This window comes from Euleptes europaea, chromosome 10 (assembly GCF_029931775.1).
Source record: "Euleptes europaea isolate rEulEur1 chromosome 10, rEulEur1.hap1, whole genome shotgun sequence".
Taxonomy (NCBI): Eukaryota; Metazoa; Chordata; class Lepidosauria; order Squamata; family Sphaerodactylidae; genus Euleptes; species Euleptes europaea.
In genome coordinates this window covers 70,677,904-70,692,388 of record NC_079321.1, presented here as the reverse complement: position 1 = coordinate 70,692,388, position 14,485 = coordinate 70,677,904, and the positions used below count along the sequence as shown (strand labels likewise).

The following is a 14,485-nucleotide window of genomic DNA, read 5'->3' as shown; positions in this document are numbered from 1 at the left end:
ATTTTTTATTTTTTCATAAAAGGGAATACAAAGGAAAAAAGGGGAAGGAGAGGTTTCAGCATTATAAATAAAAGGAAAAAAATCAAACATATTACATTGCCATACTTATTCAGCACAGTTATACTGTCTAAAAGGCCTTCCAGCTTGAAGAAAGAGCTTTAACATTATAAATAAAGCAATATAATACTAATCACCTTGTCATACATATTTTATGGTTACACAGTCAAAATAATATTTCAGGTTTAAAGTTAATTAGGGTTTCGTAACCCAATAATCACTATAGTCAGTCCTTGCTGGTCAAATGACTGTAAATAAACTAAACTGAAACTGAAAACTGAAACAGCACTATAGTCAGTTGGCATCTACTTTCTTACCCTTTATTTTTATTGTTAAACCTTAACATATTGATGGGAAAAAATCCATTTTTCATAGAACTGCTCATAATTTTTATCACTATTTGCCATATTGGTCATTTTAGCCATGATTGCATATTCCAACAGCTTTTCTTTCCATTCTTCTATGTCTAGGAGGAGTGCCTGCTTCTATTTCCTTGCTAGAGCCGTTCTCGCAGCAGTTGTAGCATATTTAAATAGTTCTTTAAGTTGTGGAGGTAGTGCTGATGGTGTAATGCCTGACAGCATATTCTTTGGATCTAAAGAAAATTTTAGTTGAAAAATCTTTTGAAGCTCATGGTGTATATTCTTCCAATACAATTGCAGCTTCGGACAGGTCCACCAAACATGAAAATAAGATCCATCTGATGCATTACATTTCCAACAAACCGCTTGGTTGGTATTGTGCATCTTTTGTAACACTTTTGGAGTGAAATGCCATCTATAAAACATCTTGTACCAATTTTCACGTATATCCTGGCTAACTGTAAACTTTAATTCTTTGGTACATAGTGATTCCCATTTTTCCATTGTGATCATTTCTCCAAAATTTCTACAATGGTTTTAGGCACAGACTTTTATTGTCTAGCCACTAGGTTGGATCCTTTCTCACATACAGGATTCCACCCACACCAGCCTGCCCTTTCCCCAGAGTCAGATTAAATGGTACAAGGTCTGCTTATCACCAGAGACAGGCCTAACAATCAAGCACTCTCTTGTCTCCCAGAGATAGAGCTGAACCACTCTGCCACACTACCAGGCAGAGCTAACCTTCACTCGGTCTGCTCTTTTTCCTGAGCCAGACCTGAGCAGTCACTGCTCTCTCCCTGAGGCAGAACTCCACTCCCTCTTCTCCTGTGTTCCCTCCATCTCATCCCCCTTCATTGGATGCTGGAGCAGCACTCCTATAGGCTCAGCTGAGTGGCTGTTTTTCCCTTCAGGGGCAGGACAGCCTCCTGTCTGTCAAATGCATGATCTCTGATTACATTTAAGTTTTATATAATTGCATCTCGCCCTATACTTCCTGTATAGCCTTGGCATTGCTGTTTACAACTTTTTTTGTAAACGTGTGTGTATTTATATATGTGTCTTATAAGTAGACCCACTACTTGGTCTGATGGAGTGAGCTCTAGTCCATGAAAAATTATGCTAGAATAAAACCTTTTTATTTGTAAAGGTGCCAAAACATTCCTATTTATATTTTGCTGCAATAGACTAATGTAGCTACCTTTCTGGAAGCAGAGAATATATTAATGATTTCTTGAAGATAGTATTCTATTCAAATAGTTTATTAAAGTTGGCTATTGAGTAGTTATGTATGGAGAGAGCTGACTGCTAAATAGCTTAAATATATTCTAATAGTCAAGTGTGGCCCAATCTGTGGATATCTAAATCTGCAGACTGAAGCCAGATTGACTATAAGCAGATAGTTCACCAGTGTGGCTTCTGGGCAGGCACACAAGGGTACTGTGCATGCGCAGGCCAACCGCAGAGAAATTTATGCTGGCAAGCTTCTAGAAACTTTGCGCCGCTCACTCCCCTCCCCGTCTAACGGCTCTTCCTGCTGAAACAGTCATGTGACGGGGAGGGGCGAGCGGCCGTCCCTCCAGTTCTTTCTTCGCCGCCACGTGAGTTAGAACGTGTTTGGTGAGCTCTTACCTTTTCTTGTTCCTTCTTTCATGGAGAGCGATATGGCACTTTAAAAAAAGTGTTCTTGTGGCATAAAGATGTCCTAGATAGCCGAACACAGTGAGTGCATTTATTGTTTGGGAGAAGGGCACATTGTGGCATCCTGCAAACACTGCAGCTCGCTCACCCAAAGGGCTAGACAAGACAGAGCGCTGAAGCTTAAGGCGCATTTGTATGAACAGTCCCTAGCCTCCTTTTTTGGTAGTTCTTCTAAAAAATCCTCTCCCTCATCTCCTTCCAAAAAGAAGAAAAAATCTGAGACCAAGACCTTCTCCGGGTCTAAGAAATCGAGCAATTCCAAAGCTTCAACCTCAAAGAACAAAGGGCCCGCTGAGAAATCGCCTTCTCCGAAGCGGAATAAGTCCCCCCGACATCGTGTCTCCCCGGCGTTGAAGAATGGCTCGACGTAGAAGGAAACCCAGAGCCGCAAACATCCGTCGCTGACGTCGGCCTTTAAGGGGACCCTGCTACTGTCTCCTATCAGGACATCGGAGCGTGGAGAATGCAGCAAACAGAGCAGCGTCAGCCACTCCCCACCTAAACCGAGCGAGACTAAGATGCATTCTCCAGCCTCCTCCAAGGGACACCATAGTTGAGCTCCTTCCAGAGAGGACACCCCAGCCGTCGGCAGTCTGTCTTCCCCAGGAGAAGTCACAACTCGCCACGAGAGGAATGGATGTACTTCTCACCCTCCGAACAAGATGTGATAGTCATTCCAGACTTTCACTCCGACGTCAAGATACTTTCTCGGGCTTCCGCAGACTCACACCGCAGCGGTTGCTACCGGTCCCACAGATATTGGGATCAGAGGGGCCAATGTTAATTTTGCTGATCACCATCCCCCTGACGTCAAGGGGAAGACAGACACCAAGAACGGTTTCCCCTCTAACACCAGGATACCGATCGACGTTGTCTGTCACCACGTGAGGAGCAATGCCGACACACGCCCTCTCCTCGATGTCGTGAGGAACACCGGCACCAAAACCGCTCCAGATCAAAGGAACGTACATCACTGAAGGGACAGTCTGATCCACCTAGGGAGTGGCATCAGGTGGCGTCGACGTCAAGAGACACGGCACCACGAGCATCTGCTCATCAAGATTCGTCAAGGCAGGTGTTCCACTCAGATACCTTGGATTCTGAGGACAATTTCAGAGTCTTCAAACGGGGCTCTGAAACATCTTCTTGGCCCTCTCCAGATGTTGTTGTGGGCAACCCTTTTCCAGTCTTCCCATCCAAAGATATTAGGGCCTATAATGAACAGCTGGCCAGGATGGCCAGGGCTCTGGGGCTCAGTGTCAATCCCTCTGAGCCCAAAGAGGAGGATCCTATCATGGATGTCCTTTACTCCCTTGACGCCAAGCCAGTAGCCATCCCCATGGTCAAAGGTATTAGGGAGATCGCCCTGTCCAACTCGGCTAAATCAGCATCATACCCCCTAATCCGCAGGAAGGTGGATAATCTCTATAGGGTGCAGGAACAGGAGCACCGCTGTTTATATCAGCACCCCCAGAGCAGCTCCCTCGTAGCCGACACTCTCCTGGCCAGGGGCAAACCAGGCTCTCATGCCTTGCCCTCTGATAAGGAGGGTAGGAAACTAGATCTTATGAGTCATAGATTGTACTCTACAGGTTCGTTGGGTCTGAGGTTAGCTAGTCATGGCGCCCTGATGGCCCGATACCAAATACTCCTTTGGGAGCATGCCATGCCTACGTTCCCGAGGAGAAGAAAACTGTAGTGAGGACCATGCAGTCAGAGGGTTACAGGTTGGGATGTCACCAACTCTACTCAGCCTGACACGCTGCCGATGCCGCCAGTAAAACTATGGCGTCCCGTATTGCTCTATGGCATTTTTCCTGGTTGTGGTCATCCAACCTGCCCCAAGAGGCTAAGAATAGGTTGGAGGACATGCCTTTCGATGAGCGGGCTCTTTTCAATGAGGCATCTGACGAATACCTCCACAAATATAAGAAAGACGGCCGTGGCTAAATTGTTGGGCATTACGCCACCTACCCCTTCCTCATCTAGGTTTAGATTGAGGTATAGGCCAAGGCAAACTCCTTCCTATTATAATAGGGGTTAATGTTTCACCCCTTATCAATACCAATCCCAAGGGAGACAGACATTTAACCCTTCAGAGCAAAAGAGGTTCCCCTCTAAGAATAGGAACAAATGGGAAGATAGATCCCCACAAAATAGACCCAATCCTAAGAAAGGGTCGCAATGACTGACCGTTGTCAATTCACCTGTTGCTGCTTTCTGTTTTTTGGACCGGTTGTCCAAGTTCTATTCCAGTTGGTGTTCCATTTCTTCTGATGGTTGGGTTTTGTCAATAATAAAAGAAGGTTATTTCTTGGAATGGCATGAGTGTGTTCCTTCCCATCATCCTCCCCAAAGGGACGTACAAGCTTTAAGCAGAGCTTTAAGCTGAGGCTGGATGGCCATCTGTCGGGAGTGCTTTGATTGTTGGATCCTGCATGGTGGGGGGAGGGTTGGGGTCACTGGGGATGTGGGGGGGAGGTAGTTGTTAATTTCCTGCATTGGGCAGGGGGTTGGACTAGATGACCCTGGTGGTCTCTTCCAGCTCTATGATTCTGTGATTCTATGATTCTAAGCTCCCCAAGAGTTGAAGGCAGAGATAGCGGAATTGCTCCAAAAAGGGGCGATTAGCCCTGTTCCCGATGACCAGATTGGTCGGGGCTTTTACTCAATATATTTCTTGGTGGACAAAAAGGGGGAAAAGAGGCCCATTCTTGACCTCAGGAATTTGAATAAGTTCATCCGTGTCAGATCTTTTCATATTACTTCAATCCAAGAGGTGTTCAATCCTGACAGTAGGCATGTTTTTTGGGGTCTTAGACCTCAAAGATGCCTACTTCCACATAGCCATACACAAATTGTGTAGAAAGTTCCTCCAATTTACCTGTGAGGGATTGCATTTCCAGTACAATGTCTTACCTTTCTGGTTGACTACGGTTCCTCGTGTCTTCTCCAAGTGTGTAGGCGAGGTAGTAGACCACCTGGCAACCAAGGGTATTGCCATCTTTCCTTACCTGGATGACTGGTTGGTGGTTGGCTCTTCCCCCAATGAGGTCCAGGATAGCATTGGTACTATGCTGCAATTACTGGAAAATCTTGGTTTAATTATCAATGATGTTAAATCAAGGCTGGAACCTACACAGAGGGCAGAGTTTATAGGAGCAGTATTAGACTCCAGAGCTGCTAGGATGTTTTCACCACTGCAGAGGGTACAAACCATTCAATCAATGGTAGAGGCCTTCCAGAGGAACCGATTCCAAAAGGCGGTTCGAATTCAGAAACTATTGGGCCTTATGGCGTCTACCACGGCAGTGGTCCCTATGGCTTGGCTAAGAATGAGACCATTACAGTTATGGTTTTTGCAACACTTCTGATTAAATGTTGATTATCAAGGGGAAATGTTATCTATTCCCAGAGCGGTTGTTAAGTCCCTATCTTGGTGAAGTCAGGATCGCAACCTACTTGCGGAAGTGCAGTTTGGCATGCAAACGCACAATATCCAGATATTTACGGATACTTCCCTAGAGGGATGGGGCACCCATTGTGATTCCTTGCAAGTGAAGGGTAGGTGGTCTGTTGAGGAATCCCAAATGCATATTAACCTACTGGAGCTCAGGGCTATAAAGTACGCACTGATCTCTTTCACAGGAATCATTCGAGGAAGGAGGATCCTGGTTGCCACAGACAACGTGGTCATGAAGTACTACATAAGCAGGGTGGCACCGGGTCATGGAGGCTCTGCGAGGAAGCCATCCAAATTTGGGAATGGGCAATTGAGCATTACACTATGTTATTGTCGCAGAACAGATTAATGTGGTAGCGGACGCCCTAAGCAGAGATTCGGACATGCAGCACGAATGGTTCTTAAAGGATCAACTGTTTCACCAGGTTACCAGTTGGTGGGGTTCCCCATCCATAGACTTGTTCGCTACAAGGGACAATTCAAAATGCCCAGTTTTCTGTTCAAGGGCCACAAGGGAGGTGGAATCCATAGGGGATGCATTTCAGATGGGGCGCTGATGTATGCATTCCCACCGACCCCCCTTCTGCACAGAGTAATCAGGAAAATAGTAGCCAACAGAGCACAAATTATCCTTGTGGCTCCATTCTGGCCAAAGAGGCTGTGGTTCCTGACACTGTGGAAACTGGCCCAGGGCCAGTTTTGGGAATTCGCAGATATTCTGGATGTCATATCCATAGGGAATGTATGACATAACAATCCATCAGCTCTCCACCTGATGGCGTGGTTAATCAAGGGTAGGAGACTTCTCAGGGAAAGTAACCGAGGTACTAGTGGCATCTAGGAAACCTTCTACTAGGTGCTCCGATAGTAGCAAGTGGAAGGCATTCACATCCTGAGCGAATGGGAGGGGGGGGTCGACCCGGGAACATGCTCCCTAGCCAACATCTTTAAATATTTGTTATCCCTAAAGGAAAGAGGTCTAGCTAACTCATCCATAAAGGTAATTTGGCAGCCATATCAGCGCTGCATGAAGGTGTGGGGTCTCATTCCCTATTTTCTCACCCCTTGTGCAAAAAGTTTTTGAAAGGCCTTAACAATTTGTTTCCCCCTGTTAAAGCACTGGCGCCCCAATGGAGTCTCTCTTTAGTATTGTCATATTTGATGTCTAAACCCTTCGAGCCACTCGCCTCTTGTGACCTGCATTTTCTGAGCTGTAAAGTAGCTTTTTTGGTGGCCATCACTTTGGCCAGACAGGTCAGTGATCTGTCAGCGTTGCGCCATGATCCTCCCTTCCTAAAGGTACACAGCGATAAGGTTGTCCTTCGTACAAGCATGGACTACTTGCTGAAGGTGGTTTTGAGGTTCCACACCTTGCAGGATATAGTTCTGCCCACCTTCTTCCTGAACTCACAGTCCAACAAAGAGATGTCTCTGCACACTCTAGATGTAAGAAGGGTGCTTTTATTCTATTTACATAGGACACAATCCTGTAGACAGGATGACAATCTGTTTGTCTGTTTCTTTGGTCCAAAGAAGGGGTGTAGGGCATCGGCCCAAACTATCGCCAGATGGGTTACCAGAGCCATCGCCATTGCATATGAGAAAGCGGGAAAGGTATGTCCAATGGGGCGTAAAGCACATTCCACCAGGGCAGTGGCTTCTTCTGTGGTCTTTCAAGGGGCAGTAAGTTTGACAGATCTGTAAAGTGGCCAAATGGTCCAGTCCAGTTACATTTATCCGCCATTACACAGTGGATGTTGATGCCAATGTTGACGCAGCTGTTGGTAGGGCGGTACTGCAGTTGGTGCTGTAAAGACATAATAAAGGTTGGTTAAAGTTGCAATCTCACTCCCGCCTCCTGTGGTGTGTAGTGTGCTATTCTCCCATGTGGGACTGCACAGAAGCCATGCCGATGAAAAACAGTGTTGCTTACCTGTACGTGTTGTTCATCTAGTGGTCTTCTGTGCAGGCGCACATCCCTCCCTCCATCCCGGCTGTGGGTTGTTCCCTCTTAGGGTAGTGCCGTGGCGGCGAGGCGGAGAACTGGAGAGACGGCCGCTCGCCCCTCCTCGTCACATGACCGTTTCAGCGAGAAGAGCCATTAGATGGGGAGGGGAGAAGCTTGCCAGCATAAATTTCTCTGCGGTTGGCCTGCGCATGCGTACTACCCATGTGTGCCTGCACAGAACAACAATTCTGAGCAGAACAACAGTTACAGGTAAGCAACACTGGTTTTTTGCTTACAAACTTGGGGGACCTTCCCAATTTTGCGGAAAAATCTGAAAACTTAAGAAATACATTTGGGCATTTAAATCCCCCCAACAAAATAAAATAACATTGTCTGAGCATGCACACACAAAGTACTTATCTTGGTTCTGAAGAGACCTGGCGGAGTCCAGGAGCCACTCCAGGCCCAGTGGTGCCACTCTGCTGGCCCCTGGGGGCCTTGCTGCCAACATGGCAGCCCAAAGGGGCCTTGCTATTAATGCATCAGCTTCCAAGAACCTTGCTGCTGAGGCTCTGAGAGCAAGGGCAGCCCTGAGAAGGACAGCCCCAGCAGCCGAAGAGGATGTCAGTGTAAGGAGGGGGAGGGGGAAGAAATAAAGATGTGAATATTGATAGAGAGGGGGATGGGGGGAGATTGTCAGAGAAGGGGATGGGGAGAGAAAGGGCAGATTGACAAGGGGGAAGAAAGGGGGAAGAGTGTCAGAGAAGGGAGGAGAGGGCAGGAAGCAAAGGTGGGGGGCTGGTCCCCATTTGTAGAAGTACTATGAGTGATGTTATGTAATGTAACTTTAGATTTTTGTAATGTCAGAAAATGTGCTTTTTAACAATAAACATAATATGGCATGATTTTGTATGCATTAGATTATGATTTTGATAGGTTCAGTGTGTTTAAATAATACTTGGACCTTATGAATTCATTCATTCTAACTCAGAAAGTACAAGAATCCCAAGATTCTAAATTAGTGCTTTATTTTTGCAGGTCACATTGGAATGCTACAAGCTACTCAAATGACCCAGGAAGTTACAATAAGGGATTTAGAATCTGAAAAGTCCAGATTAAGGGAGAAGCTATCTCAGATGGAAGAAGAAAGAAATCTATTGCAAAGCAAAACACAAAGTCTAGATGAAAGACAAAGGCAGCAAATTCTTGCCCTGGAGAAGGTGAATGTCCCGTCCCGCCCCCGCCCCCACCCCCCAGACCAACTGTAGTTTCTAACTGATACTATGGCTCTACTGAGATGTCACAAACAAACTCAGAGATATTGGTGGTAAGAACAAACCTGGTTTATTCCTTTGGTCTCCTCTCATGCAGAGTCAAGATTGAAGACTTCCAGATTTTCTTCAATCAAATCACAATTTATTAAGATTTCTGAATTCAGGTACTTCATCAAATTGGGGTTGTTTCTTGACTATAAACAGGGATTTTAAACAATGATTAAACCACAGTTTAGGATCTCAGTTTGTACTCAGTCATAAATTTGTTGAAGCACCTACATTTGGATGTCCCATCAAATTATAGTTAGGTTACATGCTTCTTAAATTAAAAATCTTCATTCACAGTTCCGTTTTTGAAGAAAGACTCTTTTTCACTCACTCAGAGTCCCTACCACCCTTCACAACCTTTGCTTTACAGGTTCAGGGTTACAGGTAGGTCAGGCAGTCACAGTTCACCACCCATCTTGCCTCTTTTAAAACATATGGAGAGCCATGACTATTTTACATACCAGGTCCTCTGTTTCACTCACAGAGACACCACCAGACAGGGTAGCCCAATCATTTTCATTCATAGCCTTATTTATTGGCATAGTAGCTAAAACATCAAGTACAAAAATGGGACATCCAGTACAAAATACAGGACATCCAATACAAAATACAGGGCAGTTATAAAATGGCCAGACTTTGGCCAGACCTATACAAATAATAACTGCAAACAGCTTTAATGCTCTGTATAGAGGCCAGGGAGACCATTATATAACCTGAATCCTTCGTTCATTAAGTACATTCAGTATTACTCCAAAGTAACAGTAAGAAATTTAGCAACCGCTTCAGAGAGCTGCGAGTTATGATCCTTCAGTAGCCGATGGGCTAGCCGTCTACTTTTATTGTCCTCACCATTTTTTATCCATGGTGTAATTAACTTCTCTCGCTTTCCCTGAGACTTTAAACAACCAGCCCACAGGGTTAAACAAACAAGGACTTAAATTTTATTAACTGTTTGAACATAACTTTATTTACGGGTTGAACATAACTTTGGAGTAAATCAGATAGAGGTTACAAAGTTTCTTTTCAGTTGAACTTCTGAACTAGTTCCATATTCAGGCATTTGGGATTCTTCATTACAACTTGACCTTTTCCCAGTCAGTACTAAGCTGCTCTTCTGTCACATGCTTCACTCAGCCAGTCTGACTCTCCTAATGCCTGTTTTCAGCTGTCCATCTCACCATTCTGTCAGCTCCAGTTGGTTGCTCTTAGGGAGAGGTGGAACCTGACCTGTCCATCACATATAAGCTCAAGAATAAACGAAACTTGATCACATCATAGACAAAGCAGAATTTGTTGATGTCTGAATTACAGCCATACAATCAGAGGTAGCAAGTTTTAATTATACACCTTTCCCGTAGTAGCTATAGAGTTGGTAACAAATCCAGATTACATACCTAACAAGAATGTATTATGAATGAAGTGAGGAGAGTGAGGGAAAAGCCAAATCACACAAAACTTAACTGAATTTTTGTGAAATATTCCTGTCTTTGTCTTATTGGATACAAAATAACAGTTTAGGTTGTATCCATAGAAGTGATTTTTTTCCCCATAGAAGTGATTTTTTTTTCTTTCCCTCCAAAGAATCTCACAAAAAGCCCCTCCTGAGAGCAGGGAGACCCTCAAGAACAGCATGAGATGCAGCACAGGGGACTGCAGCAAGAGGGTGGAAATTGTCAGAAACTGTTACTTCCTGCTGTTGTGCAAAAGGAGCTGAAGCTCAAACAAGAAAGAGTTTCTTTTCCCCTCACTGTGTATCCTCCGGATCACTTCTATTACTGTTCCTGAGCAGTCCCTGACTCTCCAGACTAGCATGGTTTGGGGTTGCTGGTGGGGTTGCTGGTGAAGGGCAACAAAACTCCTTTCTATGAACTCGCTCTGTTTTCCTGACATTGGCTGTTTTCGAACCAAGTATTTACAATGTTTAATGAAATGTTGTATTTTGACTTGTCTACACCATTTTGCCTCCGTTTGGTGTTGAAACCATCTTGCAATAGCTGAATGTCTATGACTTCTACAACCACTTTTACAGCATTCTATTCTTTACCTCCGATTCAAATACAACTTCCCAGAGGGTGTGGACATGTTTGCAATGTTCATTTCTCTGCCCCCTCACGTGGCTCCTCCCCTCACCTCCCACTTTCCATTTCCCAGCGTTTTATTATAATTTTTTAACAAATGCATTTGTACCAATGAAGATACACTGGAGCATTTGCATGGAGGCGGAGGACAGAGGAACTGTGATTGTATTTGTCTCTATGATTATGTGCAAGAATCCTAAGGAGGAGAATATACCAGCGCGGGAGGGTCCCCTCCCTTCCCTCTGGTCTTCCGCCTCTCTCCAGTCTTCCCTTCCTTTGCACGCAGCCAGCCTGCCACCAACAACCCAGAGTGGGGGCTCTCCCCCCTCCTTTGAAGCTGCACCAGGAGAAATCACCATGATTATGCTGGGTCACTTGGAGCCAGGGAAGAGTGGTCTCGGCTGGCAAGGCTGTTTTTTGAACTAGCAAAGGGATATTAGATTGTTAGATCATTAGTATATCCCTCCCCGCTGATTTGCACAGAGGTGGATGATGGAGGGTGCTGTGGGAGGGGATGTACCTGATTGGAGGATTGCAGATCGGGTCGTGGCATCCATTTCGTGTAATATGGGAAAGTGCAGACAGAGTGAAATGGAAGGAATAGGACAATGTGGACAGAAAATTGGAATTCACTGCTAAACCTTTGGGATCAACCTCGAGGATATTCTGATGTAAGTCATTGGTGCAGAAATGGCCATTGTTGTTATTTCAGTGGCATCAGTGTATCTTCTCGGTTTCAGGAGCAAAAAGATACTTTTTCCCAGGAGCTTGCCATTTTTGACAGTGAGAAAGAGAAGTAAGTAAGGAGAAGCAAGGAACTGTGAAACAGAAATAAGCGTGCAGAAAGGGATGAATACTTGGGTTTAGTTGCTGCCGAGATAACACTGAGGCATAAAGGTTAAGAGAATTTGAGAAAGGGACCAAGGAAGAAAAAGGAGGATACTACCTACATGTCCAGGGAAGGAGTTCCAGGCATAACGGGCAGCAAGAAAGTTGTGGACAGGCACTATGGGTCAAGTCACATGTTGCAAAGTCCATGTGGTAAACAAGTGATCTTCACAAGGACTTTGGGTAGGGTGTAGTGCTAGAATTCTGTGCTGGCAGGCACATACAGGCCCAGTTTGGTTTGGGACCATGAAGAGAAGGGCCTTAAGCCTTCCTTCCCTCTTGTTTTGTTTTCTTGACCTGAAGGGCCTTATGGACCTGCTATTTGTCTCACTGGGGAAGCTTTTGTGTAGCCATTGGTACATGTAAGTTTCTCCAGCAGGCAAATAGCAGTTCCCCAGGGCTTTTTCCTGTCAGGAGAACAGCTTGGAGGAGAAAGCTAAAGCTCCTTGTGTGCTACAATCCTGATTTAAATCAGTTCCCAGCAGAGTCTCCAGAGTGTGACTGTTACAGTCCCCGTTGGGGAAGTGTGGACTTCGTAATGTGTGAATGAGACCTAAGACTACAGTAATTCCTGACATAACAGATGAGTTCAAATGTATGTGACTTTTGGGAATGTGTTTAATTTTGAAATACTTCTATTATTTTGGATTAACAGAAAGTGAATGAAGCAAGGGAAACACAAAGAGAATATTACGAGAAGGAGCTGATAAAACTGCAAGCCAGACTAGAAGGAGAAGCTGCACAGCTAAATGAGGCTCATTCTAAGACCTTGGAGGAGTTGGCATGGAAACATCATAATGCTCTTGAGGCAGCTCATAGCAATACTAACAAGGAAAAAAAGAAACTGCAAATGGTAAGTGATCCATAATGTGAGGAGTATTTTTGTGTTTGCTTTGTAAAGGTATTTTGAGCAAATTTTAACACATTGTAATTGTACCAAACTTTTTCACTTATAAGATTGACAAAATCTTTACCTACTCAAATTATTTCAGGTAAAAGAGAGACTCTGGGTATTAATCTCCTTCTGCTCCAACATCTTGTTCTGGTGGTGATGAACAGATAGAAGGAACTGGCTTTCTCATCTTTTCAGAAAACTGTCTAGAACAGTGGTTCTCAAACTGTGCTCCATGGAGCACTTGGTGCTCTGTGAAACATCTCCTAGTGCTCTGTGAAGAGGTAGGAAAGAAAAATACTATTGTTATTCGGTTTAGTATATAGGTGCTAGGTGAAAATTAGTGCTAGGTGAAAATTAATTTTCTCTCCTGAAAAGTGCTCCATAACTCAAAAAGTTTGGGAACTGCTGGTCTAGAACATTCTACTTTCAAGTTTTTACATCTTTCCCAGGAGAAGCTGGAAGACTAACATATAGGACTGTGGGTTCACCATTTATTTGTAACCAGTGGAGGGCCCATGAGACTTGTGGGAGGGAATCCCATCTCCTCCCCCCTCCCACTGCCAAGCATAGCACAGCTCCAGGCCCCCTTACTCATTTTGGAGCCTGGCTGCTGTGACGACAGTGTCTGGGAGCTAGAGCGGCTCCGGGTGTCTGCCACTGGGCCAAGCGTGGCTTCTGGTGTTCACTGCTGGGCCCAGCACAGCTCTCAGCAATGTTGCCAGACTCCATGGCCAGACCCCAAGCAGCTCCCGGAGTCTGCTGGAGCTGGGTCCAGAGCAACTCTCAGAGTCTGCTGCCATGGCCAGTCCTGGAGTGGTTTTTGGAGCAGCTCCCAGAGTGTGCGGCCACCATGGCCAGGACCAGAACAGCTCCCTGCATCTGCCACCACCAGCTCTTGTGCTTAAATGATATTTTATTTTGGACAGAGTTTGCAGGGAAATTGATTTCGTGTCAGTGTGGGCCCAATCCACAGATTTAGATACCCATAGATTGGGGCCACACTTGAGAAATAGATATATAGATAGGAAAGTGGCATATAAATTTAAATGTTTAAAACAATAGTGCTCACAACAATAGGAGAACAGCCCAATCCAGCATGGCAACTTGCACATGGAAGTAGCCTTTTTCATGCACAATCCTCTCCTCAATCTGGAACTATATCCTCAGAGAAGCATTATACTTACACTTCTTAGAATTGGATCTATGTATCCAGTTCATGGGCCTGAATGTGTATATGCATTTATTCATCATCGTGGACTTTGTGTAGTCCCACATGGGACGCTCCCCCCTCCCCTCTTCCCGTGCACCGCTGCGGCCAACGGCTTTTCCTGCCGAAACAGCCATATGACAGAGGGGCAGGGGAGTGGCCTTCCCTCAGTTCTCTCTTTGCCACCATGGAGAGAGGACGTGTGGAGAGCGTCTGCCGAATTTACCTCACAAACTTACTGACAGGCTTTTGCCTTTGCTTTTCTTCTTCAAGTTGCTAATTGCAAGTGTTGTCGCGTTTTTTGCGGTTGCGATGGCACTTTTCAAGAATGTATTAACTGTGGGACCAAAATGACGAGCACAATGAGTGCTTGTACTGCCTGGATGAGGGGCATATCACCTCCTCCTGCAGGGCTTGTGGCCTTTTTACTCCTAAGGACCGGCAAGAATGAACTCCGAGGTTTAAAGCGGCTCTCTATGAAAAAACCTTAAGACACCCCCCCTCCCAGCAGGACGATTGGGTGAAAAGGAGGCCATTCACCATCCTCAGCCTCAGCACTTCCAG

At 45.2% G+C, this 14,485-nt stretch overlaps 1 protein-coding gene across 1 annotated transcript in view; it reads left to right on the top strand.

Annotated features, from left to right (window-relative positions):
• The window catches only part of FAM184A (family with sequence similarity 184 member A), a 115,043-nt gene that overhangs the window by 40,675 nt on the left and 59,883 nt on the right, over window positions 1–14,485 (top strand). The window contains exons 4-5 of the mRNA XM_056856950.1: window positions 8,570–8,751; window positions 12,475–12,672. Coding sequence (XP_056712928.1) covers window positions 8,570–8,751; window positions 12,475–12,672 — 380 coding nt within the window. The remainder of the gene's footprint in view (window positions 1–8,569; window positions 8,752–12,474; window positions 12,673–14,485) is intronic.